General features: G+C 36.3%; 1 protein-coding gene across 1 annotated transcript in view; it reads right to left on the reverse strand.

Annotated features, from left to right (window-relative positions):
• Nucleotides 1-1,372: 1,372 nt before the first annotated feature.
• LOC308428952 (fatty acid desaturase 2-like protein FADS2B) overlaps nt 1,373-26,650 on the reverse strand; it is a gene marked incomplete at both ends in the record, with an annotated part of 34,428 nt that continues 9,150 nt past the window's right edge. Inside the window, 11 exons of the mRNA XM_080927596.1 lie at nt 1,373-1,421; nt 2,644-2,769; nt 3,979-4,058; nt 5,600-5,696; nt 7,092-7,189; nt 7,359-7,435; nt 10,636-10,696; nt 12,047-12,172; nt 17,998-18,099; nt 19,747-19,944; nt 26,031-26,141. Of these exons, the coding sequence (XP_080783722.1) occupies nt 1,373-1,421; nt 2,644-2,769; nt 3,979-4,058; nt 5,600-5,696; nt 7,092-7,189; nt 7,359-7,435; nt 10,636-10,696; nt 12,047-12,172; nt 17,998-18,099; nt 19,747-19,944; nt 26,031-26,141 (1,125 nt within the window). The remainder of the gene's footprint in view (nt 1,422-2,643; nt 2,770-3,978; nt 4,059-5,599; nt 5,697-7,091; nt 7,190-7,358; nt 7,436-10,635; nt 10,697-12,046; nt 12,173-17,997; nt 18,100-19,746; nt 19,945-26,030; nt 26,142-26,650) is intronic.

Raw genomic sequence — 26,650 nt, forward strand, 5'->3', positions numbered from 1 at the left:
TTCTTAACTGTGGTATGAGTATTTGTGAAACCATTGGAACAATAAGTTATTAAAAGTTCTGTTCTTTGTCAGCAGTTCAATTAGAATGCAAACAAGCTTGTAGTATTTTCATGAGCTTTGGGACAATGAATGACTTTTACCGAAGACTTCAGGCAACAGATAAATCAACACCATTGGTTTGATGAATGCTATAGAAGAAAGCCTTGCTCTTACATATTTTCTTCTTGAAAGTAAAGTCAAAGTTTATTATGCCCTTCATGAAAGAGCTTAACAAAAGAAATTGATGTGGTAATGATAGTGCTCATTCATTAATATGTGTTTGTAAGTAACCCACAGTCAGAAGATTCTAAGAGATCATGAAAAGCAATAAATTAGAGACCCTGTAAAATGAGGATATATTCCTAGAAGTATGGAATGGAATCAAGATAGAAAAAAAAAAAAAGAATAGAAATAGAAAGCAATTGTGAAATTCACTAATGATAGAAAAAATGGCCAAGATTGGCTTAATTTGCTACTAAACCTTCAAAAAAAAAACCAAAAAAACAAAAAAACAAAAACATGATATAACCCATTGTTCTCATTATAGATAATAGAGCCCTTTCCTTCGTTCAGGTAAAATTCAGTAAGAATATGTGGGGACTTTTGCTCTGCTGTGTAAGGAGTAGGAATCCTAATTCTACATTCAAGGGACACTATTCTTCAGTCAAATAGAAACACCGTTAAACATATCTTCATCAGTTGCTACTGAAGTTGGATTTGGGGAATTCTTTTAAGAGACCAGAAATGCTAACTTCTCCATATAGAAACACATGTATATGTACACCAATAACACACGTTTTATATACAGTACTACAGGTGCAAAGTGAAGACAGGCATTTGAAGATATTTTAATGTTAATTATAATCAATTTTTGAAGTTCTTGTATTTGAAAGGAAATAAGCAAAAATTTGTACTTTAGCAGGAATGTCTTAAATAAACAATTTTCTTCAAAGAACAACTACTCTGACTTCCAATGGGCTTTGTCGGAGATCTTTACTTTTATGACTTCCACTTCTGTGCACACCGTATTATACCCCTCACAGAAAAAATTCACTGAGGTATATTGGAAGTAAGTCCAAGCCCCTTGTGAAAATGTAGAAACAGTCAACTAGTATCTTCTCTTTGTGATTCTAACAGAAGTCACCTTTCTGTTTCTTCTTCCTCTCAGTTACAGAAAAGACCTTCAGGGAAAGGTTAATATGTGTCCTTGGGATTCACATTCCTGGAACACTCATGTATGCCTCTTTTGCCAGATAATTCTCAGTTAATCAGAGAAAAGCACATGCACAGATGCCACCCTCTTCAGAGATACCAATAAATGCAAGGCTCTGCATCATTCATAGTATGCATCCATCCAGAGGGCAGCAGACTTCTTCAAGGACCTGGAGAAAAAAACAAAATTGTCAGAAAGTGAAACTCAGTTCAAAGGGATTCTCCATAAACATTAATCAGATCAACTGCTTGTTTTAAGACAATATTTGAAAAATACTTGAAAAATGTCACTTTATATGAACCAGGGAAGGGAAACAAATGTACTGAAATGCTTTTAGCAGACATATTTGCCTTTCTTTCAGGGAAAAGGTTTAAGTTTAGTTTTATTTTATTATTTTCTATACCATATACTTAGATATAAACACATACTATATTCAACTACCTACTCTAGTTTATAATACCGAAGATGTAGTACTGGATTTATGAATATAACATTGAAAGAGACAGAAATGAATTATGGCCATACAGACTCTTCATCTTGAAAGACAAGCATTAAATAATTGTTTACTCAGTAATCTGTTTAATTAAGGTTGTGATAAGGACTGTGATAAGGATAAATTTAATTTTGGGAAGAGTAAAAGTTGACATAAGAAAAAAAATTTAATGAGCCTTAGAGAATGATTGAGAATTGAGAAGGTGAAAATGTTATAGTTTTGAAGAATGTTACAGGCATGAGAAAAAGTGGCAAAAGGATAAGGTGCTCAGGTACAGATACTTTTTATCAAGTGGAGGTAGACCAGTTGTATACAAGACAGAAAGAAAGAAGAATGTAGAGAGTCTGAAGGAGCCAGATGAGATCAGATGTGGCTATGGTGACCTTCCCAAAATTCCCCTGAGTTTTTTTTTAATGAACAGTATTAAACTCAGACCAGTAGTTTTAAATTTGTTCAGTATCTTGTCTTGCAGGAAAATGTATGTGCATGCATATGTATTTGTTAGATTAACTACACATGGCTGATTGCCCTGTCTGATTCTTGCATTACACCCCATACACATTAATGATTTCTCCAGTGGGTAAGATGATTTGATTATCTTTCATACCATGTTAACTTCTAATACATGTCCAGAGGTCTATTGAGAATAAATACAAGAAAAATCTTACATAGCTATGATTTCAGGAAATTTGAACTATGGAGGACACCAGACTATTTCTACTAAAAAATTCTCTAGAATCAAGTAGGTAACTGATAAATATTTGTGTGTCTTTATTATTGTCGATACTTATGTTTCTTAACAAAAGGCTGTTGGATGTAAGATTCAAAAGCTGCTGAAGTTTAGAAACTGGGAAGAAAAGAAAAGAGAGCTATGAGCAAAGGTAAGTTGTGTTATTACCTGACAATATCTCCAAATGCCTTCAATATGGGCTTATTTATATACTGCAATCCATGCTTGGCACACAGTGACTTCACCAGAGGTGCCACTTTGTGGTAATTATGGCGTGGCATTGTGGGAAAGAGGCTAAAGAAACAAATAGAAGATGTGAAACTTAAACATAAAGAGAAACCCAGAAGGAATTTTATTTATTTTATTTCTAAATAAAATAGTACCAAGGTTGTAGACCTAACCTTGAGCTTGTATAAGACTTCTAGTAAGTCAAAACTCTTACACCTAAACTCTTATCTCTTAACATCTCTATAAGTCATCTTGGTGGCAAGTGTTTGAGAAATGCCAAGAGAATAAATACTAGCAATTTGATATGCTTATTTTGATCAGGTCAAATGAAAAAATGGATTAGCTATCATTATGAATTGCTTAAGAGAGCAGAACATGTGTCCTTCATTCTTGCCTCTCTTCTGTTCTTCATATCTAAAATGTGCTGTTGAACAGCTAAGTATTTACTCAGGTCTAGTTGTGACATTTAAGTGGATGTCCTTATATTGAAATTTAAGGGTAGAAGTCTTTTATTCAAGGTTTGGTAGCAGTGGAGTAACTTTTTTTGACCTGAATATTTTTTAATAATATATAACTCATCATTATTCTTTTGCTATGGTGTTCAAATATTTATAAAGAATAAAGAATGAAAAAAAATCATTAAGACCATAAGAATTCTTTTGTTCTCTGACTTCTAGCTTCACAGAAGGAACCATGAAAAGCATCTTGTAAGCATCTGGGGAGATCAGATGTCTGAATGTTACCATTTTCTTTCTTTTTTTTTTTTTTATTGTATGTCCACTTCACTGATTAATTGTAAGGTTATTTTTGGATTTTACTGGTGAATTTGCGAAGTGACTATACTTCATTATTGGTTATTTTATGACTTTGGCCCTAACCTGATATTTATATTAAAGTACACTTATATTTCAATAAAGCTTGGTTATTCAAGTGCTATAAATTTTCTTAGGTTTCCATAATAAATGGATTATGCATGGGCATATGAACTCACACTCCATATACCTCCCGCACTCTACCACAGACATCACCTATTCTTAAAACTCAGAATATATGGTAACTAAGTTACTGGTCCATTTCTATGATTCTACTTAACTTTTCACAAGAGTTAGATGTTCCTTCTCACCCAACTACCCCAACCATTGGCACTGATGGGCAGCAGTCTCTAGTGAACTCTATTTCAATGTTTTAGTTCTCTGTGACTCTTAATTGACTGGCTATATTGGATGCTATTAAGGGTCAGCCATTGCTCTATAATAGACCATTTTCATTACTCACTGGTGTTCAATTTGAAAGTTCAAATGTCCAGTAAACCAGTCATTGAAAAATGATTGTTCAATATTACAGGTGGCCACAATCTGCAAAGAAAAAGCTTGTGTTACCTACAAGTGAGCCTAAGTGTGAAAGAAAATGCTAAGTTTTAATATAAATCTATCAATAGATAGTTACTATTATTTACTTTTTATTTTTTGGTAACTATGTAACTAAAGTTACATAGATAAAGTTTCAGCCTTGAAGTAGCTAACCATTTAAAACATACAAATATATTTTACTCAGAAGTGCATATAAAGGAATAGATATGAAGAGGTATTAGGAAAAGAAGAGAAAATGCCACAACCATTCCTTAGACACAGAAGACTGTTCTGGCATGAATGAATAGTTGGGTTTGACTGATGCAGATTGTAGGACTGTACTGAAAAATGTATGGTTAGGGTACAGCTTGAGGGCTTCTGAGTAACATGAAATAATAAAGTATTAATGAAATTCTTCTACAGTAAAATTACAGGGTTAAGAACCCAATAGGAAAATCTTTATAACATATATTAAGGACAGTGTTTAAAAAGTCCTACTTTACATGATGTTATCCAAAAATATTAATACTCACATAAAAACGTCAAGGGTACTGGGATGCAATTCACATAAAAAGAATTCTATACCCAATGAGCATGTGGAAAACATGAAATCTAACCAATGACTAAAGAAATGATGAATAAATTCTAAAAGATGTGGAAGTAGCTCTCAGGCCAAACACCTGAGGACCCTTCTTCTTGACTCTAAAGGGTGAGGGTCCTCTGATTGCTAGGGTGCAACTCATCCTATAATTTTAAGTCTTGGATTCACTTGAAAGACTTTGTTATATCGAATAACTAGAATAGAAAGTCAAAACATATTTTCTATAAATTCCCAGATACTAAACATTTCTTTAGACTATTTTTTAAAAATAAATAGAATTATATCACCTCCCCCTTCCCTTTCCTTCCTACAGTTCTTCTCAAGTATCCTCCCTCAAACTCCTCCATGCCCTACTCTATTCTCAAAATGATAATCTTTTTCTTTGATTACTATAGTTACATATATGTCCATATTAAAAAAATGTAACCTTAGAAGTTTTGTATTGTTTGGGTGTGTATAGTTTCTGGCATGATCACTTTGTATTCAATAAAGGAGTGAGTTATAGCTTTAATAGAAAATCTCTTAATTTTGCCATCAATGTTAAATTTTGTTATAGCATCAAATTGGCCATCGATAATATATAAACAAACAACCATGACTATGGCCCAGTAAACCTTTATTATACAAACAACTGGTGGTTCAGATTTGGCTTTTGGCTTTTAGCTGTCTGATTTTACTTTGCAGACAAGAATTTACAACCGAATTGCTTAGGTTTCAAGCTTGGTGCTATCACTTATTGTTGTGTGACCATATTCAAGTTACCAAACGTCACAAGTAGGTTTTATAGTACTGTAAAGTGAGACTAATCATCATGTCCACCTTAGTTAGTTGCCTACAAAACACTTCAAGGTGCCTGTCCTCAGGAAATTGTTTGACAAAGGTGAGCTATAATTATCATTCGAGGTTAGGTGTTATAAGGACTGTCCCTGGGAAATGCTGTCCTCACCTGAGTGCTGAGCCAGTCATTGTTCTCATCCTTGCTCATTTTCATTGGAATGTGGCTCATCTGGGTAACATAAGTAATCCAGGGGCTCTCAATAAACCTGTGGAGGAATAAAAACAGGGAGTGGCAGCTATGTTTTAGGTGCAGTCACTGAGCTTGCATGACCTCTGTCTGAACTGGCCAAACCCTAGAGGAAGTAAGAGGCTCCAAGATTGTAGTAACTATTTTCTCTTTGAGTGCCATTTCTTTTTTTAAATTCATTTTTTAGTCGTCATTCCATTCGTTTACATCTGAAATGATATCCTATTCCCCGGTTACACCTCCACAACACCCCCATCCCATCTGCCCTCTCCCCACTCCCCTTTGCTTCTATGAAGGTGCTCCTCCACCCACTCAGCCACTCCCGCCACAACGCTCCAGCATCCCCATAGGATAGGGCATCAGAACTTCACAGGACCAAGGGCCTCCCCTCCCACTGGTGTCAGACAAATCCATCCTCTGCTACATATGTACTTGGAGCCACGGATCCCTCTCTTGGTTGGTGGTCTCGTCCCTGGTAGCACCGGGTGATCCAGCCAACCAAGAGTTCTTCCTATGTGGTTGCAATCCTACTCTGCTCCTTCAGTCCTTCCTCCAGCCCCCCCCCCCCACCAGGGTTCCCGAGCTCAGTCTGATGGTTGGCTGTGAGCACTGAGTGCCACTTCTAACTAGCGTTGGCACTCAAGCATTTGATGATATGCTTTGTCCCATTTTCTAACTCAAAGGAGCACTACCTTCAAAAATCTATGCTATACTGGGGCTTGCCTGGTATGCTGGAAGTTCAATCTCCAGTATAAGGGAGAATATAACCAAACCAGGTTCTATAAGTGCATCTGTAAAGTAATTGACAGGTTGTCATCAGACAGAACTGGGTTCAAGTTCTGTATTGGCAACAGTCTTACTCCTGCTGTCACCATAGGGAAGCAATTTAATCTCCCAAGCTTCAGTTCCTTGAGCAGAAAGAAAGAAGATACTATCTACATCTGTGTGGGGATTACACCAAACAAAAGGATGACTGTCAACCCTTAACTGATTGTCTGATCCACAGATGCTCTCATTATCCTTACAACTAATAGGGGTTTAGTCTAGCAGTGCAATTGAATGAAATATAAACAGATTAGAAATTCGGGAAGGGCTATTTTTGCAAAATAGTGCTTTGAAGCCCTTTTGGTTTGGTGACAAGTTTCTAGTCATCACAGAGCTTAACATTTTTTCTTGTCCTATCATGATTCTTGGCAGAGATTGTGATGGCAAAGTAACTTAAATTACTCTGGCCTTAAAGAACCACTGCCGTGGCTTAATTGGGAAATATAAAAAAACATGGGGAAAACTGAACCGGGACAAATTCTTCAAACTGTTGTTGCCTCTCATGGGGATGGACCACATTTCTGTGCTATTTTGCTAATTACAAGTAGCTACAGTAAAAGAGGTTATAGAAATAAGAGAATATTCTTACTTGACAAGATATATGAGCAACACTGTTCCGAAAATTCCATAGAAAGGGCCAAATGTGATGAAATAACGAATGTAAAAGCTGCTGACCCACACAATGTCCTGCAGAGAAGCATTTCAGTGAGAAACCTTGAACACAATTTCAGGTCCCATTTTTCGAGCACTCAAACCTGATGTCCTGATACTAACAGCAGTGACACTGGAAGAAGCTAAGCACTTCCATCTCATTTTCTATCTGGTCTACGTTTAGAAAGTGGGATGAATGACTCACCGTCCAGTACTTTCGAAGGTACATCACTTGCATGGATTGCAAATTAAAGTAGACAGGCATGAGGAGGGGGAGTGCAACTGAAAAAGATTAGGGGAAAAAAATACAAATTAGCAATGTGGACCCCAGTATATGCCAGCAGGCATGGTATACCCAGTGCATGCCAGCAGGTGTCTTATTTTTTTTGCATACCCTCCTCAGCGTGCTGCCTTGAGAAAGGTTACGAGGAGGACGCCCAGACTGACATCCTGGACTTTAAAACCTCAGAAACCGGGGAAGGAATTTGGCCAGCAGTTCCTGGTTCAAGTTTCCTGAAGTAGCAAATGAGTACTGACTTCCATAGAGTGGGTTCTGTTATGATACATTGGTATGACAAGCATTATGTCAGCAAACTTACTTCTGAGCAATCCACCTAATTTTTCCTACAGTACCAACAAGATCTCCAATAGCAACTACAAAACCCTTATGCTTTGAGCAAATACCTTTTCCCTGGACAAACCTTTGTTTTGTTCCTTTAAGCTTTGTTTTCAACTAGATCTCAAGCTTGTCCACAAGGGTTGCTCATTGTCAGGGCAAATGATTTCACTCATACCCACGGTAGCAGCTCAGAGTCAGAGCACACCAACCTTCTTAAAATTCCTGCTTGGGAAAACCGAGTGATTTTTTTTCTGACAAGAAAAACCTGGTATCACTTTTCTTAGAGAATTATGATAGTCTACATATGATTGCAAATTATTCCTTTCTTCCTTTGAGATTTACCTGCTATAACTTAACGACTAGAGAACCTTACTTTTGAAATACGATGAAGAAGAAGGAGGAGAGGGGGAGAAGGAGGAGGAGCGAGGGAGGGGAGGAGAGGAAAAAAGGAAGAAGGAGGAAGAGGAGGAGAAAAAAAAGGAGAAAGAAGGACTAGGAGGAGGGGGAAGAAGAAGAAGAAGAAGAAGAAGAAGAAGAAGAAGAAGAAGAAGAAGAAGAAGAAGAAGAAGAAGAAGAAGAAGAAGAAGAAGAAGAAGAAGGAGGAAGGAGAACTAGAAGGAGAAGGAGAAGGAGAAGGAGAAGAAGAAGAAGAAGAAGAAGAAGAAGAAGGAGAAGGAGAAGGAGAAGGAGAAGGAGAAGGAGAAGGAGAAGGAGAAGGAGAAGGAGAGAAGGAGAAGGAGAAGGAGAAGGAGAAGGAGAAGGAGAAGGAGAAGGAGAAGGAGAAGAAGAAGAAGAAGAAGAAGAAGAAGAAGAAGAAGAAGAAGAAGAAGAAGAAGAAGAAGAAGAAGAAGAAGAAGAAGGAAGGAGAAGGAGAAGTAGAAGAAGAAAGAGGAGGAGGAAGAAGAAGAAGTCCTATGTTTCCTAGTGGCACCAGAGCCTAGCATGAATAATACATGTCTGCACACACAGATGCTCTAATTTTATCACACTCCTTTCTCTCATTCCTATTCAATACTTTGAAATGTATATATATATATATATATATATATATATATATATATATATACATACATACATATTATATAAATATATATTAGTATTTAGAAAGCCCCTCTCTCACCATTTGTTTCAGCTGAGGTAAGCTCAGTTGGTACTGAAATTTCCCTCTCATTTTGCATTAGTCTGAATAAATTTTTTCTAGCCACATCTGACAACTGTATGGCTAGATTTTTCTGTAACAATTTGAGACTTATTTGTAACTGAGAGGCTCTCAGCTGACATTTCAAGGAAAGGGCACCCAGAAACCATTGAGGATTTGTGACTTTGTGACATAGGCTTCCTGGAGAGAACGTATAAACCATAAATATCCCACATATGCTAAGGGGATACTTTATTACTACAGAGACATGACATCAAGGCATATTACTTAGTTATGTTCAGTAATAAAAAATGTTTGTGTGTGTCTGTGTGTGCATGTGTCTGTGTGTGAAACTACATATGATTTAGGCTGGTGTCTGCTGCCTTTGTTGGAATGTGTTGCACAACGGGTCTAATGATGGGTGCAGGTGTAGAGGCTGAATCCCAGTGTGGAGGAGAGAGCTGGAATGGGTAGCTCCACTTGACAATTCAATCAATGGCCATCTTCAACAGGTATGTTACAAGTGACTACTAGCTGCCTATGTGGGCAAATGAGAGCCTTTGTTGGCTTCTCAGTCTGAGATGTACTAAATTATATGGCTAGGCAATCATTTATTATGATGTACTCTGGTACATTATAGCATTTTTAAAATCATCATCATCCCCGTCCAAACTGAGAGGCAAAAATGTCTCTAGACATTGTTTAAATGTCCCCCATTAAAAACATATTCTCAGTGTACAACCTCTGGTATGCGGAAGGTATTTGTTTCATTCTCTGATGTTGGTTTGTTTACCAGACTTACATGTATGTTTCAGATGAATAGACTTTGGAGTTACTTGAACACTTGTTCATAAGTCACCAGGAGTTTGATTTTGCTTACTACTACTACTACTACTACTACTACTACTACTACTACTACTACTACTATTGCTACTACTATTGCTACTACTACTAATAATGGTGTCAGAATTACTCAATTAAATGGTTTTGCTTAGAAACATGGCAATATATTCTTCTACCTAACTACCTCTATTTACCTATTTATGTATCAATCTATCTATCCATCCACCCATTCATCCATCAGTCTATCATCTATTGTTAATGTAATCTGTCTTCTATTTATCTATGTTGTCTATATATGTGTGTCTATCATCTATCGATCTATCAATCATTTATCTATATCAATCTACCTATCATCTGCAATCTATCTATCCATTTACCAAATCTGCCTTGTTACCTATCACCTAAGCATCTGATATGTGTGTATATGTTACAGCTATTTGCTGATCTCAGAAGCTACAAATTATCTTCCATGTACAAACTTTCTCAATGCTCTTTATTCCTGGGTCTATTTTCTCTGGTATCACACTGAAAATGTTTCCCCACCACTCTTCTCACTAGTGAAATGTTATTATTCTTTTATCTCAATATTGTAAACATTTTCTAAGAGAAAAATGTTTGATAATGTGATTAGAAGTCTGCCTTCTGACTCCCTTTTAAATATATCTTTTCTTTCTTGCCCAATACCTAGTATGATGGACATCTGTTACAAATGCCTATTTACTTTGCCTCTTTCATTTTCATATTTTCCCACCAGCAAGTCTGAAACGAGATCTGTTTATTTTCTCATTAACAAATCAGATATGGTTTGGTTTCTGTGAGACAGTTCTAGTCCTGCTTTCAGCTTGACTACTGATTATAGAAGAGAGGCCGCAGGCGACTCACCCATGTAGAAGTACAGGTGCTGCTTCTCATAGTCAATGTATTTTATTTTCTTCTTGCCATACTGAAAGGACAGAGAATAAAAGAAGCATTATTCTGCAGTACGTGCTCGAGCGTGTGTGTGTGTGTGTATGTGTGTGTGTGTGTGTGTGTGTGTGTGTGTGAAAGAGGGGGGGGACGAGATAGCAAGGAGAGGTATGATTTTAGGACTCTACCTGTCAAACTTGAGACACTAGAAGAACCAGAACAGGTTGGGAGTAAATAATGTGTTTTAACTGTGGGTAATTCTTGCCCAGATGGAGTATTTCATTTTTTACTATATCGAGTTAATTATCATTTAAAAATTCTTATCTACTAAAATAGAAGATTATTTTCCTTGTGTGAGGTTTTTTTAAACTTGGAAATGTATTCTCCTCCGTTGCAATGTTAATGTCAAAATCTGTATTTCTGTGGAGCCTTTAAGCTCTTGTTAAAACTGTCATGCCTGGACTCTGGCTGCATGTCAGGCCCTGTCTCCTCCCTCCTCCAATGGATGCTTATTAAGTGGGGTTTTTTTTGTTTTTTGTTTTTTGTTTTTTTGATAAAAGGGACAAACATCTTTTTCTTTTTTTCTTTTATATTTCCACTATGAATTTCAATATTACCTGATTAAATATATATTATTCTTAAGAGCTACCGTTCTCCTAGAGGAAGGATAAACCTTTGCTTTAATCAGTATGTGTCTTTTATTTAAGAAACACCCTATTTCCTATAAAATTTAGTAATTTAAATAGTATTTTAGATAACACTCAAGTTGAGACTTTAAAAAAAAATCAACAACTAAAAAATTCAGAATATCACTTCTATCTGCTAGTTTTGTTTGTTTAAATGCCAAAATTGTGCATAAGATTACAGGCATCATTGGGCAACGTGTTTCATATAAATCAAAGACAGCAAGATGAACATGAACTAAAATAACATTGTTTCTTTTAACTAGACAAGAATGAGTTGACGTAATCTGCATTTAGATGGTTGCAGCCTTGTCTTAACCAAATGAAATGAATTATTTTCTCCCAGTGAGCATCTCTACACCTTGCTTTGAAAACTAATGATGGTCCTTGTCATCTGGTTATACTGCTTGGGGTTGGTTTATGTTGCTTCAGAGATAGATAGGCACTAGAAGTGAACCTGTCATTGGGGTTGATCAAGTAGGGTGACACAGGTTATTATGTCTTCTGCTCTGGTAGTCTGCACTTGGTGAACTTTATGGTCAGAGAGTCATCACTCTTAAAATTCTTTTATACTTAAAATTTCAGGTCTATATCTGGATGTTGAAATGGAGAGAGTTTCTGAGATCCTTTGTGACTATTATCTTTCTATGGTAAAGAACCACTTCCGGAAACATTTTCTTAATGTTGATGATAGTTAAGTGCACCTTGATAGGCTGAGTATCTCCAAGCAGGAAAAGTGGGCCCACATCAATGTCTGGATCCTTGGGGTAGATATTTGGTTTTACATGATGCTGGAAGTGTCGATAATTCCACCAGTCAGCTGACAAGCCCTGAGGAGAAGAGAGAATTCATTAACTAATAGAATTTTTCCCAAAGTACCCTTCACTGTTGGAGTGCTCTGTATCTTCAAAGTGAAAAATAAGAAATTTTACTTCTCTAGTTGATGCTGATGCTGGGTCCACAGGATGACTTATTAGAAAAAGGTGATCAGAGATTAGAAAGAAATACCTTTCTAAAAAAGAACACACTGCAAGCTAAAAAAGAACTCCTGAGAATGGAAACAATCTACTCATCTGGATTGATTTTCTAGCCTTTTTTATAAAAGCTTATCTAAGAATTAACTCTGAAGGTAGATGTAGCAGTGAGTCTTATTCCTATTTGGCATATAAAGGAGCCTCACAGCCAAGATTTTAATTAGTTCTGGGGAAGAAGTGGCCTATGTGTGAGACTTCAATGAATATTTCAAAGAATCATGAATCTGAAGTGTTCTCCTCGGAGAACTCTGCTCAGATCATTGTAAGTCCCAGCTCAATGCTCTCCTATAAAAATAAATGAGGATAAAAATATTTTAGCTGGTGCCAATCTAGAATCATCTTTGATTAAGTGCTTAGGGATGATTTCTCTCTTACTATGTTTGAGAGTTTTAATAAAACAAATGTTTTGGAGGTCTTTCAATCTGCTTTCATATACTAGCTTTCAAATGCTGATGTGTAGGTTTGACACACTTCATCTTTCTTGAAGCTCTGTTCCAACTGAACATAATGGCATTTAGTTTAATAAATAGCTCAAGAAGATATTATATGTATATATATGTATATATGTACTGTATGTAGATCAGCTCTGTTCAATAAAGAAGCTACTAACTGTATGTGGCTAGATAAATTCTTAAGATTCACTTTGAATAATCAGTATAAAAATAAAGACAAAATATTTCACGCAGGTCACAGATTTAAATGATATTTTGATTATCATATTATAGCTATAAAAAGGCATTTTAAGTATGACTATATAAAATTTAAGATGAAGGATGCCATTATTTTTTTTTTACTTTGGGATTTTCGTATATTGACATTATATATATTTATACCATACTAACCCCCCAACTACTTTTGTGTCCCCTACTCTCCCTCCCAAATTAATGACATCTTTTAAAACTATTATTGTCACATACATACACATATACATGTGTGCATACCTGTATACATATACATGTATATACTCATATGTATACATATACAGCCTACTCAGAACATTTAGTGTCACTCATATGTACATGTTTAAGTGCTGACTACTTGGATCTGAATAACTGAAGAGGGAGCTCGTACTTGGAGGAAACTGACTCTCCCTCTCTCAATAGTCCTTGGTTGCCTATAGTTCTTTATCTAGGGGTTGGACTTTGCAGAATTTCCCATGACCATGTTGGCATATTCACTGGTGTTATTGTTATGCTTGTCTTGTTGTGGTAACCTTATTGTTGAGAGTCCATGAATTAATTTTTCTTCTTATGCCTGGGGTACACACTATCTAGCAGCAGGCTTCCTGGTCTTGTGACATCATATTAATGTAGCTTATATATTATTTCTGTTGGGAATGATGGTCTATACACTATATACCCCAAAGAGGATGAGAATGCTTTGAAAACCTTCCTTCTAGAAGCTCTACCATGAGACATAACAATTATCTACCATTACCAAACATAAAAAGTGGGATGTGTGCTCCATTTTCCTCCAACACTCCCTAACACTTTTACAGTGGGGTTTCTAGCTCCAATTCATGTCTGTTGACTGGCTCAGCAGTTACTTCCCAGATATTTCCCTCTAGAATTGCTTATGGCTACTTAGAATTTGGTCCCATTACCCTCTTTCCTACTCTTGTCAATGCGTACTCTTCAGGTTGTACATCCACTCTCTTATTCACTCACTTCTTATTTCTTTTGAAGCATGTCAGATTCTGATCTAGGTAGGTACCTGTGATGCCAAGTAAGACATGATATGAGAAGGTTCCCACGCCAACCATATACAATCTATGGGAACAGTTTACAGCCAAACTCAACATGATAAGAAATGATTCTCTTTTTAATTTATCTCTTACCACAGCTGATATTTTGGCCTCTTCTACCAATTGACTGTACACTTTTGGGCAATGACTATCTGTGTTAACTGGTAACATGGGAGACAGGTTTTAATGCATAGTAGATCAGGGAAGAGATCTTAACACCACAAAGCCCTAAAGCTTAGAATGGTGGATAACATAATGATGGGTGTGATCTAAACAACAAGTTCTACCTGAATCTCTGTGTTTAGAAAACACTCTTGCCAGAGATGAAAGAGAGTTCTTTGTAAGCAGGGTAAATTTTTTGCCATCATGTGTAGGTACCCTGAGACACTTCTACATGGGTCCTCCTTAGATCATTCCTTATTACTTAAATTATGCCCTCCATTCAGGGAAGAAAAAAAAATCTAGTCTTTGGAAGCCAATTGAAATTTAAATTCTTCCTTGGCCATCTATTAGGAGTGTTTTCCTCAGCCAGGAAATGGATGTAGTTCTGCAAGATTATAGGAAGTAACAGTCAGACATCTCCTCTTCCCTCCCACCAAACGTTTTAGGATACAGTCGTGAGCTAATGTCAGGCCATGTCTGAATCCCAGTTTTCTTCATTATCTCTATTGCCACACTATATTCTTACTATTTGGAAATGTTCATTTAGGAAGATCTTGAAAAATGTTACATGTCCATCTCAAATGTTAGGGTCAGTGTTATCTTTAATTTCATGTTAAGACCTGTTTGGAATATTTGTACATATACACTGAAATATGAAGATGAGAAAAAAGTCTAAACATAACAGTCATTTGTCTCATGTACACCTTGTTCTGGAGACAAATTTATTTAGCATTTTAAATAATTTGAGAGGCATAAAAGAAAGTTTCATGGTATGGAATTTTCTATTCCTGGCATCAACTTGGTGTTACAAATATTTAGATCTAATATTTGGTATTTGGATCTTTAAATTAAGAATACCTTGTCTGTAATACATGAGAATGCAAAACAGACATTTCATGGTTCATTTTTAGAAAGGTATTTAAATGTCTGTATACTGTGTATGCTAAACACACATACTCATACACACATACATACATGTATACACATAGGCACACATGTACACACACACACACACACACACACACACTGGAGAGATGGTGAATAATAATTCCAATGCTACCCATGCTTTTCTGAGTTGTAAGGGAAACTGAGGTTAAGCCTAGTTTTGAAATTTAGAATTATAATGATTGTAAGAGGCAGGGATGTTGCTGCTCATAATTTTCTTTGTCATCTCCTTTCTGCCCACTTTACTACCCCACAAGTAATTTTCTCTTCTGTACACGTTGAAGCCTACATTTACTTTGTTCATGAATCACTCACTAACTTTATTTGCAAAAACGCAAAGCATTCTGACTCTTCTTTAGAGCCATTTTCCATTTTCTCATTCAAGTCAGGAGTCAACACAGGTATATATTTCAAATCATAAAACATATCTTTTAGACACATAGTATAAAAAGATGTATGTGTTATTTTGGGTTAGTGGAAAAGCATTGACTTTAGAAGCAGCCAGCAAGGGTGGAACTCACTGGAATTAATTGGTACCAAACCTTGGTAATTGGTGCCAATTACCCTGAGGATAAATGACTATCTCCCGAGCACAGGGGAGGAAACATGCACACTTCACTACCTGAAACTCATAGTGATAGGAAAAAAATGCCTTTATTTTTATTTTGTGATATTTCAAAGTGAATTCAGAATATTTATCTCCTTAGCAATAATAGCTACATGTGAAGAAGAAAACATACCTAGGAATTTTCTGATTAAACAAATATTTTTATACATTGTGACAACTACTTGTTTACTTTGAGGGACAGACATGTTTATAAGAGGAGCTCGAAGTCCAGCTCCATTGCTTAGTCTAGTTATGGCTCCATCTGCTGAATGATAGGAACGGTGGCTAAGAATATATGGTTTTGGTAAACTAATCCTACATAGTCTGAATTATAGTCTACCTAATAGTACCATCATGGTCAAACATTTTTTTAATTGAGTCTGGATCCTTATTTTGGTTGTGAAAATATTAACAGCAGTTGACATGACTGTTTCTGGGTATCTTGGTACACACAATACACAAGTATCACATATAACACATAATAATCCCACAGGTTGAAGCTTTTATTCATTCATCTTCATTTTCTAGTCAGTGAAGAAACTAAAGTCCAAACACATTAAATAACTTGTTCAAAGTGAGCCAGCTCACAGGAGGCTGAGTTTCAATGCAAGAAGGTTTGTTGTTGGAACAGTAGTTCTCAGTACTGGCTCTAGGTTAGAATCATCTGAGAAGCTTCCAAAGAGCTTTACCCTTCTTGATACCCAAACTCCACTAAAAAGAGAATAAATCAAATTAACTTTAATAGTCTAAGCATGCCTACTTTTACCAGGATCCTCAGTGTCCTCCAAATGACAGTTCAAACTGAGGAGCCCCAGTCTTGTCTGCATTATTCAATACTGTGATATTAGTATCTCTAATTAACCACTTTGTAGACATTGGCTTAAATAGTTAACCTCTTTGACGACTGTTTTTATCCAAAAAACATGTGTAAGGTAACATACATCTTATGATTCTTACATGAGTCTTACAGGAGCCTCAAGGGAAATAGCTCTGCACTTGCTATCTGGCAACTTTCATTCTCTAGTTCCTGTCCATTCTCACTGCTTCCTGTGGCTGCTGCGCATTGCTCTACAATGTTCCGGCTGCAGCATTCTTTTACTCCATAAATTAGTTGTCTACTTTTAGTCTGGGAAACTAATAAGTTATCTTTGAGATGTAATCTAAAGAGACAGTAATCTAAGAAAGAAAAATAAATATATAAATAAATAATGAAAGAAAGAAAGAAAGAAAGAAAGAAAGAAAGAAAGAAAGAAAGAAAGAACAATCTGAGTGGAGTCTAGCTTTTCCCAGGAGGGTTCTAGCTTGAATAGAAGGATTTGTTTGAGATGTCTTGATTGGAGGACATTTTCTCACCTTCTAAACCAGAGTACATTGTAAGAAAAATGTACACAATTAAAGAAAAGCAGAGATGTAGCTTAACTCCTAATGTTACAGCCTATTAAAAGTCAGAGACAGATGTGATGGTTTTGGGATGGTATACTGAGGTAAGGACCAAGATCCCCCAAGACTGCCATCCTATCACCTTGGTTCCTTTGTTTCTTCACTCATCCACAGAAGCTTAGCGAAGAAATATGTCCAGGAACTCATTAGGTGCTCCATAAAATAACACATCTCCCCCCTTTAGAAAATAATGTCAGTTTCTGTTATCAATTCTTGCTTTTTGCAGAAATCTGAGTTTTGTATCCTCCTTTTTAATGGAATCACCTAGCCTTCCTCAACTATTCATTAATTTGCTATTTGTATTCTGACATTTTCAGTTACAACCTTTCATGATTAATTATGTCTGCCAAATTCTCCTAGGGAAAATCCTCACATCAATTCTAAGAAGATTCCTATTCATGGTTTTATAGTGTATATATATGTTTAAGGATTTGTGTACATTCCTTAGGACAATGTGAATTGTGCCAAATAGTTTATCAGAGTGATAAAAACAACAACAGTAACAAATGCTAAACACTAGACTAAGTGTTTTTAAACTTTAAAATTTGATTTTACTATGTATTTTATGATGTTATATTAAATATATATATGTAATTTAGCTTATAAATATAACTACATGCTATAACATGTTTTGCTGCTTTGAGTTCATAAGGGAAACAGGGCAACCCCTGCATTAGGCATTTACATTCAACAATCTTCATCATACTTCTCCACATTCTTTACCTTGAGATGACACATTACAAATTTGTGCATCAGATGGTTCCACTTGGATTTCTTAAACATGGAAAGGTGTCCAATGTCATGTTGTAAAAATGAACTTTGAGCCTGAGAAAGAAAAGGTTAGAGATGTTACGAAGAAGAAATATGAAGCCCACAAGTAGATTTGCAGACCTGACAGAGAATACTGGGAGACCTGTTTGATCTCACCCAGGTTTAATTTTAATTTCTTTCACACATCACCATCTCTATAACTTCCATCTGTATATGCAAGGGGTTCTTCCTGCCTCAAATGCTTTCATTATCACCGTCTGATGTCTTCTGTGTTGGAATATAGACTATGAGTAGACATTAATTTCTATTAAGTTGGGATCTTCAATAGTAAAGAGCTGACAACTCTGGTCATGTTATACAGCAGTTTTGCTTCTCAGCAATCTGTCTGATTTCCCCTGGGCATAATGCCAAACTCATGAGACTGTCGTGTACTTTATTTACTGTAAAGTGTCAAGTTCATGTTAAGCATCAAGTGAATATTTGTTTCTAAAATTATTTGCTAAAGAGTAAAGAAATTTGACTTTTCAAGAAATATAGTGATATAAAAATTTTGGGATCTGGAAACATTATTCTTCCATTTTTGAAAGCCCTTCCTGAGTTGTTCTAGAGAATGAATTTTTCTTCCTCTTCTAGGAGTACATGCTTTCTCTTGCTATTGGTATTTCCCTCCTTTTACGATGGAGTATATTCAACTGAATGGTATTCTCAGTCCTGAAGAACTCCTTATTTATAACAAGGAGCATGTGAATTTTCTTTTATATTCATACACAGTTTGGGCTCATATGAGGACACATGTATTTGGACGTGCATATAGAACTTAATAAAGATTTATCAAATACTCTGATAAGTGCCAGTTGCTAAAGTGCCTGTGTTACTTTATTCTTACACATTAAGATATAATTTAGCCCTTGAAGATCTCATGGATTGATATATTTATAAGTGTTAGTGGATTGATCAATGAAAGATAAAGATAGTTGTTATGTGGCTGAAGATTGAATTTTTGTAGTTAAAGTCAGTATAAAACGGGGTGGATAATACCAACTACCATTTATTGAACCATTACCATATGTTAGATGCTGAGCTTGTTCATAGACGAACCTGCTTAGTTTCCTTCAGGATAATTCCACATTCATTGTTGTCAACACCTAAGTAGATAAGAGAACTAGAATCCAACACTTTGGAAAGCTATTAAAGCCCAAGTGTGCCAAGATGTGCACCAGCACATTGAAAGAAGGTCAGAGTATATTACAGTGGAGAGGACAGGAAGAATGTAGGGAATAAGGGTGAACAAGAGAGCCGTGAACTGCTGTCATGAACACACAGCCGCTGTGGTTACAACCGGTACAAGATCAAGTCAGTTAAAAATTACAGCACCACCCTAGATGAGAGGCTACTGGTTTCTGGGAAAGGGAGAGCAATTTTAATTTGTGGGTGTGGCCACTGGCAGTTTTCAAGTGTTCCAGTGGCTGATTCCACACCCCTGTGCATATGGACAGTAGTAACTGGACTTCATGTGCTAAAATTACCATTTAAAAAGGAGGACATGAAGTTGGCAAGAAGATGCAGTGAGTGGGGACTGAGTAGGCTAGGAGGAGACAATGAGGAGTGAATTTGATCAAGGCATGCTGGATGCATATGTGAAGTTTTCAAGTGGCCCTTCTCTCTCGAAGGCCACTCTCCTAGCTTAAGGCAGCTGCTTACCTGAGAAACTGTAAGAAGAAAGGAAATGAATATGGTAACAATCCAGCCACTGCCAAAATGATGAAGTATTAGCCATGCTAAGACTTCCAAAATCAAGATCTGGGCAAGGTGGAGAAAGAAGAACCACAGGTTGGCACTGAACATATTCATGGCTTCTAATGTCTTGCGTAATTCACGGAAATCTTCCACCAACTGTGTCTGTGAAGTGAATATTCAAGTTTGGAATTAGTTCAGTCAGGGGACTGGGAAGGTAAATGAACACAAGTAGCTACTTACCAAGTCATTAATAAATTGCTTTATCAATATGAATATATTTGATTAAAATTTAACACCAACTGACCATGCAACCTAAACAAAATATTAAAGATGTGGGTGATATGTTTTGTGGGCAAGAAAGAATGAGTTGCAATGTGAAAATCTCTCCTCAGCTGCTGGTGAGAGCAGGTAAAAGCAATTTTTTTCTGGGCTGCGGGATGGTAAAGTGGGGGCAGTTGTGATATGTATAACAATAGCTGCTTTTGAAACCACCACTATTATTTCAGTTGATGACTGAGCTGAACTCTGTTTACATTTGGAAGAATGTACTGTTCATGAGAATATGTATTATTATAGGTGTTGCTACAGTCTGCAAGTAATTTTCCAGTCATCAGTGATTTACTGAATACGAGTGAATCATTTGTAGACTGAGGTTAAGGCGGAACAATGTGTTCTAGGTAGATTAGCTTGAAGGATAAACTTTCAGAGACCTTCTCAGTGGATCCTCCACAGAAAGAGGCAATCAACCTCAGTGTGTTTGCTGGCTACCTTGGCCTCAGTACATGGGTATCACTCATGTGCAGGAGTAAGATCCGAGCATTAGTGTGCAGACTTGCCATATTGTACCGGAGGTTGATCAGAAACATCCTTTGGGTTAATGAATATAATAGCTTGGAAATCAGAACAGTTCAAGATGTGGGTGGGGAGGAGAGAAGTGGCAGCGTTTTCGAGATGTATAAATGGAATGTGGAAATAGAAATGAGAGATCTGTGAAGGAAATTCCAGACACCAGAAATCTCATTTTAAAATTCACTGGTGTAACTTAAAAATATGATTTATTATTATTACCGTACATCTGGAGGGGCATATATGCCCTATGCTTGTGGAGGGCAGAGGATAACCATTGCAGAACTGTTCTTTTTCTCTCTTACACATTTATGCTGGTTCTAAGGATCAAACTCACGTTTTTGGGCTTGTTCAGCTAACTCCCTTGCTGAATGAACCATCTTGAAGGCCACCAAAGATTTTCAAGAAACAATTATCTACTTATTATGAGTAACTGCTGCCTAAAACCATAGCTTTATTATTGGATAGTCAGAGGAATAGAAATAAACTTGTCAACATTTACATTTACTTTTGGAGAATTGAATGAAATTCACTTTGAAGCAAAGAGTCAAAATTTAAAGAAAGGGTGTTTGCCTAACATTTCATCTACATCATATATTTTTATTCTTATTAAAAAATTCAATAAATAAGTTCCTAATAAGTCTAGGGTTTAGGTTGTGGAATTTTGAAAAGGAGATCTTATTTCTAATTCTTCCTAGGAATGTTCAGTCGGTTTTCGTTTTCTTTTGTGTGTTACAGTACTCAGACCTGCACAGTTATTTCCTATTAAAATTTTGATATCAACACAATCATTTGTACAGAATGTGCTGTCATGTCAAGAAGGTTAACACTCAAAATGTTTTTGTTCCTTATGTAAGGAGTATGAGGAGGATATAAAGTCTGGGAAAGAAGGAAGTTGGAGCATGACTGAAGGAGGTTTTGAAGGATTCTGACTTTAGTAAATGACTAGACAATTAATTGACTCCTTTATCCACAGAAAAAATACTCCAAATTCCAATGTTTGTCTGACATAAAGGATAGTTCGTCTCATAACCAAGAAGATGGCAAAGGTATATGGGTAGTGATTACACAGTCTGAGTAAACCAAAGGAAAAAAAAATGAAGGCATATGCATTTGTGTTTTTCTAGAATTTTTGGGAAATATTTTTGGACTTTGATTCATAAGAATTTATTGAAACAATAGGAAGTGAATACTGGGTAAAGGGGGGGTACTCTGTGCTGTTTTCAGCTATATACAGTATGTATCCATCTCACTGGCAAGCATTTTTATCTAGGTATGAAAAGCCTCTTTGTGGGGGAGATGCATAGATGAATAAAAAGTACCACAGAACCTAGGTGTGCAATTACAAAAGTAGCTTACGGTGCTTTATATAGGCCACATATGTTTGAATATATTTTCTAATTACTTATGGACATTACATTCTTTTATGTGTGTGGGTGTACTTGTGATTGATGGAACTTTAAAGGCCCCACTGTCAGCCAAAATGCTCATAAGCCCATATCCTACTCCCCTTAAACTTGGAATTCTGGGAGCTATGGACAGTTTGAATTAGCCTCTGATATTGATTTGTCTCTAGGATTTCTCTCAGCCTTTTCCTTTTTAGTACAGTTAGACACAGGAGAAGGTTACTGAAATTCAGAAGAGCAACTTCGTCAAAATAATTAGCAACCAATTGACAGATGCTAGACTTAAAGCCCACACCCTGGACACTCAGTTTTACTAGCTTTCTATAGTAGTAGCTCCAGTAGCTACATAGATACCAATTCACAGGCAACCATAAGTCGCATAGAAGAACAATGGTTTAGATAATGACAATCTTTCAGCTCTTAGATGTCATTTGAATTTTCTTTGTCTTTTGGAAACGTTTTAAGAATAACAATTAATCTTTGCTATGGGGTGGGGAGATGTGTGTAAGTTTTTAAGTTTTATACCACCACCACTATGTTTATTATAATGTTAATATTTTTTTACTGTAGAGCATTTACTATGTTTTAAACACTATTTCAAAAATGTGTATTATTTTTCAATTACAGTCCCAATAATTCAAAGCTGAAATGTTGATGTCACTATTTTACATGAAAAGATACTAACTAGGCCACAGTGAAGTTTGAGAACTTGACTAAATGAGTTTAGGATGGTAGGGTTGGGGGAGGGGTACTCAGGTCATCTAGACAAAGAGGTGCCACCGTGTATGTGGCTGTGTAGAATGTATGTGTGCAAAGTGAAACCAACCATTACTCTGAGATATGAACACAATCACTTTATTTCCGTAAAGTTGTCTTGTTTCTGAGCCATCTCCTCAGTTCTTAAAGAGTGAATAAAGACTTTTATCTACTTCATAGCACTGCATGTATTTCAACTATGTGACTTAGTACGTTGTATAAGTGATTTCTCATTGCATATCAGATACATTTAAGTTTGGCAAACATAAATTTCAAACAAGTGGACCATTTTTTATTAAGTAAAACCTCTTTATATTTTATGCAAATACATCTCAGCAAAAAAAATTAAAAATAAAACAGCCAAACTATTAAAGAAAGAATAAGATCTATCTTGGGGAGTAGTTAAGAAAATGGGGCTAGAAAGAAGTGAGTTTAAGTCTCATTTTTTTGATGATGTAGTTGTGTACAGAAAGCAATTTATTCTTCATGAATGATAATTTCCCTAAACATAAAAAGGCAATGAATAAGACTTATTTGCATCTTGCATCCAACAGCTAATTGCCGAGTTTTTGTTGCAGGTCTGATTCTATGTAGGCAGATTGGACACAAGAATAAGCGAAATAGTCTTTGTTCCCATGGAACTTAGCTTAGCAAGGCTTCAAACACGCAGTTAAAAGCCGTCACAGAAATAAAGCCGTGTCTAAGTTAAATGCTTAATTAAATGAATTAAATGCTTAGAGACATAGGGCTTGTATTGGATGAAGTGCTATAAATTTTATTGCTTTGTTCTGAGAATAAAATATGGTCATATTTTATTATATGCATGCAAAAATTATAAAAATAAAGAAAATATTTTCCTAAGAAAAATGTGAGTTTTGAAATAGGTAGAATCTGCTTATTTAGAGGTGACTAAACAAGTTATAGCTTATGCTGGCAAGGATATGGAGTAAGGAGAACACTCCTCTATTGCTTGCTGGAGTGCAAACTTATACAGCAAGAAGGGAAATCAGTGCAGCATTTCTTCAGGAAGATGGAAGTCAATCTGCCTCATAATCTAGCTTTGGCATTTTGGGGCATATGCCCAAAAGATGCTTCACTCTATCACAGAGACACTGAATTACCTTGTTCATTGCTGCCCTAGTCATAATAACCAAAAGTTGGAAACATTCTAGATGTCCTTCAACAGAAGAATGGATAACAAAACTGTGGTACATTACACAATGGAGCATTTTACTGCTGTTAAAATAATAACATGAAATTTACAGACAAATGGATGGAACTGAAAATAATTCATCTTGAGTAAGGTATCTCAAACCCAGAAAGATAAACATGCTAAGTATTTACTTATATGTGGTTATTAGTCAGTGATAACCAAGTTACAATCTATAGAGCCACAGAAGGTAGTTATAGAACAAATGTTTAGAGAGCGCAAATAGATATTGTCAGGGAATGGAAAGAGAATAGATAATTATGAATTAATGGGAATTGAGGTGTTCAAGAGAGAAGATGAAAGGGGTTTGTGGGAGGGAATATAGAGAGGTACAGCTAAAATTAATTGAATAATAGTATAAATATCAATATATGAAGATGATCCAAATGAAATTGTCAAATAATGGGAGAGAAAGTGTTCCAACTGACCATATCTTGTCATCAATTAAAGTTTCCTGTACAAAGATCGGGTTACTGGGCAATGGGGCCCATTGGAAACCCAAAATAATTCAGACTCTTGCCAAGACAATAGGTTGTTCTCCATAAACCGACAGCAAGATCTCACTGCTGAAGACAACACCCCCATAACTCATTGAACATGGAGAGCCTGAGCTGGTGCCCATTTCAGAGCCTTTATCCCTTCATACTACTAGTGTCTTTGGTGCAGGAAGGTGCTCTGAACACTACCAAAAGAGAAATATAAACAACAAGCTACTCAAAAAACTTTTGATTATTAATACTGTCTTGCCTGCAAAATATGCTAGGGAAGTGGTGGCACAAACATTGTGAGTAACCAAGCCATGTCTGATTTGACTTAAGGTTCCCTTCACAAGAAGGAACCCACATTTCATACTGCCTGGTGGACAAGAACCAGAGGCAATATGGCCGAGAGACCTAGGGTAAAACCAAATAATTAGGATCTAAAATGAAACAAAAATATAAAATATAGTGATAAAATGACTTATAATATTCTGCTCTACTTGGATTAGAGCCTTGTTCAACTACCATCAGAGAATCTTCTTCCTCCTTGAATTGCAAACAAATATAAAGACCTGCATCTGGATATTACTCAGAGAACAAGTGGGGCCTTGGATCACTTTGTGCTAAATGGGATTTTCCACCAAACTTGTCCCCATCAGAGCCCAGGGAACCATGAGGAAGCAAAGTTAGAAAGTGTTTGAGAGCCAGAGATTGAGGCTATCAGGAAAATAAGGCTATGTAAATCAGCATAAGTAGAGCTCATATGAAGCAGCCTGCACACATTCTGCACGGGTCTGCCACAGGTCTGCACCAGGCTCTCTGCATATACATTATGGTTTCTAATTTAGTGGGTCTCTGATTTATGTGTCTTCTCTTAGGCTCCTTTCTTTCTCTTAGTTTGTCTTGACAATTTCATGTTCTGTCTTATTATATTTACTTTGCTACATTTTATTACTATCTCCTAGAAGCCTTACAGACACAGAGAGAGATCATGTCCTGATGGGAGAGGATGTAGGGGAGGAATGGGAAGAATAAGAATAGAGGGAGGGGACACGAGAATCAGGAGATATTTTGTGAAAGAATCCATCTTCAATGAATGGAGAAAAATAATAGTATACACTGCACTTCATGCGGTTTCACTTACTTTTAGTTATCTTTAACTTAAATAGAAGAAAATTGCAGAATTTATAATTTATGCATTGTTTTGAGCATAGTGATAGGATGTCTGCCACTCTGGTCAATCCTTTCTTTAACCCAAGTTGCCCCTTTATCTGTTGTACACATCATGGACATGCTACAATCTGTCCAGTTAGTTAGCTGTCATTCTGACAGTCATAACTACTCTTCCAAGTTCACATTGCTGCAGATGCTGCTCATACTATCCAATATCTTAGGCCTTTACATGAAGAAAAGACTGAGGGTGGACACTTTGAAGACAACAAGGACCTAATTTACTTTACTATGATCTCATATTCTCGCAGAAAACAGTGCTGTTGAGGTATACCTTATCCCCAATCCTTCTATGTTCTTAGATCCTAAAGCTGTACTCACATTTTTGTTTTTCTCCTGGCTGGGTTCTTCTGGAGAAAGTTCTCCAATGAGTAGTGGCTTAAGGTATAGCTGTACAATGCTCAGATCCAGGTGCATGGCTCTGAAGGCATCCTGGAAAACATAAATACTTGTTAGAAGCTTGTAAAAGAGGTGTTTATTTTTAGCTATGTTCCTTTCTTGCCCATCCTGGGTCCAAACTGGCAATACCATGGATCCTCCCACTAAAAAAAAAAAAAAAAAAAAAAAAAAAAAAAAAAAAAGAGCAGCATTTTCTTTTAATGCCATGTTGATGCTTCAAGGTGAGGCATCTACTTTATCCTTAAGACCCTTCTACAAGGGTCTAGGGCACACACTGTTTGTTTAGGGACATGCAATTCTTAGAATATTGATAACATCATTGTTTCTTTTTATTGAGCATTGACAGGAATAGTTATTTGAGTTAATTAGCCATGGTGAGTCTTTTTTTCATCTAGTATCAAGTTTCATGTGAAATTTTTATAAGGTATCTAAGGCATGCAGTAAACAAGACTCTCTACACAAATTACATTTTCTGTTGAGGGTTCCTTTCAGGCTCTTGACTAAGTCTCAGAAGGATGAGGCCTCTTCAATTAGCTATTCCA

The sequence above is a fragment of the Micromys minutus genome, assembly GCF_963924665.1.
Source record: "Micromys minutus genome assembly, chromosome: 13".
Classification (NCBI taxonomy): Eukaryota; Metazoa; Chordata; class Mammalia; order Rodentia; family Muridae; genus Micromys; species Micromys minutus.